The following is a 6,172-nucleotide window of genomic DNA, read 5'->3' on the forward strand; positions in this document are numbered from 1 at the left end:
TTGTAAATACCATAATAAATTCCAATAGTGAGAAGCAGCCTTCTTTCTTGGTGAGGAGTGTAGATGCTGGAAGTCTTCAAACTATTTATGATAGTTCAGTTAGACAAGGAATGAATTTACAGAAACTGAGAAATGGTTAAACAAAGGAATACTGGTGGGTGGCTTAAAATTTTGTCACTGTCCAGGGATGATAACAGAAGGGCAGGTGCAAATGGAGACAGATTCTGTCACATGCACCTTCAACAGTGAAACCATTCTCTGGATGTTTGGAAAAGCTCAATAGATTTGGAATGAATAGGTTTTCAAAGGACACAGAATTCCTGGTACATTGGGCAGTAGTTCTCAGAACTTCTGTTCATAAATCATGAAGCATTTACAAATGGAATCATCTAAATGGAGACCCCTCCATGTCTTTTTTCATGTGGCATGCTGGGTAGATCTCACTGAACCTGAGCAGTCCCCTCACTCAATGACCAGTGTTAATCCTGATATGATGCGGCAGAGCTGTCGTTCTTGATGTTTTCCCAGCAATACAGCTAACCCCAGTGCGTGTACACTTAAAAAAAAAAAATGCTTTTTTTTGCAGTGTTTGTCTTGTTTCAGATAACCTCAACTCTGTTGAAGTTGGCCTGTCAGCATCTCAAAGAATCTATGAAAAATGTAATTTTTCTTGAATATCAAAAGAGTTGGGGACTCAGAATAGAAACTTTTTAGCACAGGTTATCAAGAAATGACCTGTGATTTCTCAACATAAGTGTAAAACAGAAGGACAAGAACTATTTTTATTCACAACCCAATCTGGTGGCTGAAAGGAAAGCAGTCTTTGGATACAGAGAGACCTGGTTTTCTGAAGAATCCAGCTGTTAAGACCTGGCTTGTCATCGGCCTTCCACACTGTCACTGAAGCACAGAAGCTCTGTTTCTGATTGCTTAACTTACCTCCTGGGGAGACAAAAGCAACCGAAAACTTTTTCTTTCTCTGTTTTGTTTTGTTTTTAACTAAAAACATAAGGAAGTGTGTGTTAGAAAAGACAGTACAGAAAAACTGTGGCTTCAGCTCACCCTGACCACATCACCGAGTCCATCACTATCAGTCGTGAATTAATCCTGCAGGTCAGGCTAATTATCAGGACAGTCAACTTCTTCTTCCTACTTTTCCTTATTCTAGATCAGGGCATAAAAGTGGTGGTTGTCAAGAGTCCCTGAAGATGTTCCATCAATGGAAAGCATACAACAGCAATAGGATGGTACAGACACCAATAACACCACCCAGGATGAGTGAGTCTCGCCGCTTCCTAAGGTTGATCCGCTGGATCAGGCTGTTCACAGCAGGAAAACGATCTTTGGGGAATCGTTAAGGTCATATTTGAAAGAAGCCTCTTTAGTGAAAAGTCACAGAAATCACAAAAACAGAGATCAGTGGAGTCCAGAAATAATAAGTGATGGGAAGAAAATCACACTGAGTCTTTAGCAAGCACACACGTCAAAACTGGAAATGCCCAGGTCCCAAACAAATTCAGGTTTCCCAGTACATTGAAGTACATGAGTAAGAATAATGAAAAGAAAAAAAATTAATAGAGAGGGAGAAGAAAATAACAATGACGACAACTACCATGTATTGAGGGATTACTGCCAGGCTTCAGTGAGGTCAGGGTGGGCTAGTGCGGTCAGGAACAGAGGCGTAGGTACAGCCAGCTACCATCGCCACCACCACCCCCATTCCATCCCACAGTTCCTTTTCTCTTCCTCTCTCCTTCTCTCTTATTATGTCTCTTTCTCTTATTGTCTCTCTTTATCCCTTCTCTCAGGAGACTGAAAAGTTTTGCCACAGGGTTTTGAAGAGTACCTGATCTCCCCACAGGATGATAAGCACCCTTGGATTTAGGCAAGTGGTGGGAACCAACTCCAGGGTCTGTATAATCAGGCACTATGAATTATTTAAAATATTTTTACTTAGTATTTCAAAGTATCTTAATACGCTTACTTGTTTGTATGTTGCAGACCAAAGTAAATGCCTGTGCATCCTATACTGTTTTGCATTTCTAGCAGTGCTGACTATACACCTGCAGGTGCATCCTCTTTGTTAACAGAGGTATTATAACAAGGTCAAGAAAATCACCAACAAAATCACCTAGGATGGTAAAGAGCTGGAACAAAACCTACTCCCCATGAATCGTCACTGCATTTTCCTGTAACAAAATGACTCCTAGTGGAGACTATACTTGTATATTTATATATTCTACACATTGTATGATTAGGACTATGTTTTCTTCTGATACTGAATTTCTCTGTGCGTCTAGAACAGAGCTTTATACGCTGTAGGCATTAATGTGTTTCCTGAATTAATAAAAAAAAAAAACAATTTACAGAAATAAACCTTAAAATGTAGAACAAGAGGCAGGTATGAAGTAACAGGCAAAAACTTTTGCAAGGTACAGATGTCATATAGGCAAATGCTTACTCTTCCCTTGCTTCAACAATCCCCTTAGAGAAAGTATGAAAACTTTTGGCATTAGTAAACCCTGTCTATAGTGAACATATGTCTGTCCAAGTTACCTTTAGAGACTCTTCCCTCTCCCCTTCTATAATAATCTAATTCAGTCCATGTAACAGGGTGGAGCTGACCTTGCCCTCTGCCATCAAGTGTACATACAACCTCAGGATGGGCCAGCAAGGATACATCCCTTCCCTTTGCCAGTGACTTGGTTGGGAATAGACAGTGACTCAAGCTGGGGGCAAGCAAAGTCCTCTTGGGACATTTTCCACAGCTGTCAGAAAAGACATCTTTTTTCCATGGGGATTTTTGAACTGATAGGAGGTAACCCTTGTAGCCATCTCTACCACCATGAAGAGAAAATCTGCCTGAAAATGAGGTCAACACACAGGAAAACAGAAATAAGAGATGGAGTAAGTTGGGGGGAACAGAGAAAGGAAAGGCAGACTCTTGATAAAATCTGAGCCCGTGAATCCAGCCATGCCTTAAGCCAAATTCTACCCCTGAATTTTACAAACATGAACAAATTCCCTCTTTTTTCCCCTTGAGTCAGTCTGAATTTGGTTTTTGTTACTACCTCTCTCTGGAGTCCTGACTAACTCACACACATTTTATTTGATTTTTTTCAACACACATTCTTTTAGAATCACTGTAATTTGTGATAATGGTAAAATGAGATAATGTATGTATCAGACTCTGTAAACTATATTGCCCTATATAAAATATAAATAAGTTTGGATGTGTGAAAATTTTATACTTAGAGTGACAAGGCAAGAACGAAATTTACAAAAACCTAAAAAATACCAACATATTTCAGAATATTCTTTCCCTTAGGCAAATAAAGTATCAAACTAAAAGTGACTTTAAATTATCTAAGAGAAGATACTCAACTTTTGAGAATTATATAGGTCCCTTCCCCCTTAGTAGTTGGGGAAGGAAACTTTTTTTTCCTAAAAGGCTTGACTTCTCAGAGAAGTGATAAAATGTCTCAGAGTAGCAGGTTGATCAGTTTCCCCGTTGGGTTTCTCAGAAGTATCAGTAACACTAATTTAAATTGGAAAACGGAAGAATTAAAAAAGTATAGGTCACAACAAACAAGCAGCAAATCTATCCTAGAGTTCAGCTTGTGCATAACAAATCATGATGAAAATACTCTATGAGCAGTTACAACTCATCTGCTATGCGTTGATATGGCTGTCTTCTTCCTCCCCTTCTATGCATCTATCACTGACATATTCACCAAGCCAAAAAAAGGAAAATGATATGATTTATGATGTTAGGTAAGAATAATGTATACTGTGGAGTTCTAACGTGAATATGAGAGCTTTTGAAAATTCACACATAATTTTTTCTCAATCTACTACTAATAAACCTCTGGTAATGAGTATGAACTTTCACAAAGTAGGAGTGCAAGGCATATTCATGTTACGTAATTAGTGATGGCCTTTACTGCTACTGATGATGGCAACCTGCTGGAATGTGTGTGTATAAGAGAAAGGGAAGCACGCACATAGATATTTCCACCCCCAAAACACACAGATTTCAAACTTTCAAAAAGGATACTGGCCAAAGTGTTCATTTTGCTCTGAATTGATTTCAACATTCCTCTCTGTGAAGTCATATTTTCTTTTGTTGCCATAGCAATGCTGCAAGGGAGAAGAGAAGCTAATTAAAGTGGCATTTAAGATTATTCTGCATGGATCCATCATACCCTTAAAACTGAACAGAAAACTAAGAACAACATCATCTTGAAAAGCACTGGGCATGAAAATGAAAAAAAAAAAAACAACAAAAAACACTTCCCAAGACACCTTCCCATTGTTCTTTTTCTGAATGACCACTCCATTTCCACTGTCATTTTCTGATTTCTTTTTGGGCAAGGCAAGAAGCCACTTCCTGGTTTTTTTTTTTTTTTTTTTTTCAAAGTAACAAAATAAGACATTAACAGACAAGTCACATATTATAAGAGTTTCTTTAAATGGTTTTAAAAGAGGCCAGCTCCTAAAATATCCATAATCGGGAAAAACTGTTGAGAGGGAAGTAGGGAATTACAGCATAAAAGTAGAACCAGAAATATAAAATTTCACAAAATATTCATATATAACCAGCCCTCAATTTATGAAGAGATTATTTTCCAAAATTCAATTGAGACCAACCAAGATTTTAGGACACACATTATGCTAGATTTCTAAGCCAGGTGACAAAGGTCACGGATTCATTAAACGACTGAGAGAGAAGGAAAAAAGTCACTCTTTGTAAAGTTTCTTCAATGTGACTATTTTGATGTCTTTTTAAAAAGAATCTCAGTATCTTTTGGTATCACTGCCAGGTTAACTTTCAACAGTCTTATCTCCCTGGATATTAGAATCCTAAAGGGCAGGGTCAGTATCCATTTTCATATGTAACACACTGGGGAGTGTTTTAGATACTGATATTATAAAAAGCAATAGGAAATAGAATATTCTTGAGTGATGCTGAAAATATGTGAAACATATTGTATTGCTTCTAAAGAGATTATGGGAAGACAATGGTCAAAGCACAAATTACTGACCTCATCTCTGGCCCAATTATCTTCATGGAAGAACATGAGAACAAAGGCAGATATGCTGGGGAGGGTCCATCTGAGGTCCCAGGTTCTCGTGAGATCTCCAAGGAAGAAAACCAGGGAGGGCTACACTCTCTCAAGCAAGAGAAGAACCAGGGAACTGATGGCAGGGAAGACTAGATTTTTTTTCTAGGCTGAGGCTAAGGCCTAGGTTTCACTGCATGCTCAGGAGGCCAGACAGTGGAAGAAGTGGATTTTCATGTACAGTCCCTGCAGCTAGAAAAAGACTTGCCACACACAGCCAGAGAGACCTATAAGCAGACAGCTGATAGGCTACCAACTGGTAAGATACCCAGCCCATAAGAGGAAAAATTGCTGGGCCATCCACTACCATCTAGTATTGGGGAACTGACTGGACACATTTTTGGACAGGCAAGATCTGGTACTCTTTTGGAGGAAAATGGTAGAGAAAGTACTATAAGCAAATGATAAATGAATCAAAATGGAAATTTTGAGATTTGAGAAGGAAAAGAAGAGTGAGTGTATACAAAGATATATGAAAGGATATTTATTAAAGAACTGTTTGGAACAGTAAAAGATAAAAAACCAAAAACAAGAACCCCGCGCCCCCCATTAGAAACAATAGTTTAAATTATGGTATAACCATAATATGAAATAATATTTGGTTATTAAAAGAATGAGACTATATTATTCTATTAACTGGAAGGGATGGTTATGATATACTGAATGATTAAAGCAAGCCACAAAATGTGTAGAGTATGAATCTTTTCTTATTTTAAGCCATGATCAAAACATCTTTGTGTATGTTTGTATGACAGTAAAAAAGGTATTAGAAAGATAGACAACTGTCAGTTAATATAAATTACCTCGGGAGAAGGAATGGAGGAGCACTACGTGAAGATGAACCTTTTTTCTTTATACATTTATAGAATTATTTAATCCGTACAATAAGAACATTGTACTTTTATAATATGTAAATATCTAAAGAAAATTTAAAAGAAAATTAGAGTAATTCTACCTGAGTGATTCAGAAATGTTAACATTACCAGCACCAAAGCTACTACCGTTATTCACTTCTGTACCACTATGAGTCAAGAAATGATTTATAAAAG

At 37.7% G+C, this 6,172-nt stretch overlaps 1 protein-coding gene across 2 annotated transcripts in view; it reads right to left on the reverse strand.

The window, feature by feature from the left end:
- Positions 1-751: 751 nt before the first annotated feature.
- GOSR1 (golgi SNAP receptor complex member 1) overlaps positions 752-6,172 on the reverse strand; it is a 55,308-nt gene continuing 49,887 nt past the window's right edge. Inside the window, exons 8-9 of one of the 2 annotated variants that reach the window (XM_011359905.2) lie at positions 4,058-4,140; positions 752-1,341 (exon numbers count right to left, since the gene is read on the reverse strand). In XM_011359905.2, coding sequence (XP_011358207.1) covers positions 1,217-1,341; positions 4,058-4,140 — 208 coding nt within the window. In that variant the 3' untranslated portion in view covers positions 752-1,216. The remainder of the gene's footprint in view (positions 1,342-4,057; positions 4,141-6,172) is intronic. The other variant, XM_011359906.2, reaches the window with a different exon arrangement.

This window comes from Pteropus vampyrus, unplaced genomic scaffold (assembly GCF_000151845.1).
Source record: "Pteropus vampyrus isolate Shadow unplaced genomic scaffold, Pvam_2.0 Scaffold50, whole genome shotgun sequence".
NCBI lineage: Eukaryota > Metazoa > Chordata > Mammalia > Chiroptera > Pteropodidae > Pteropus > Pteropus vampyrus.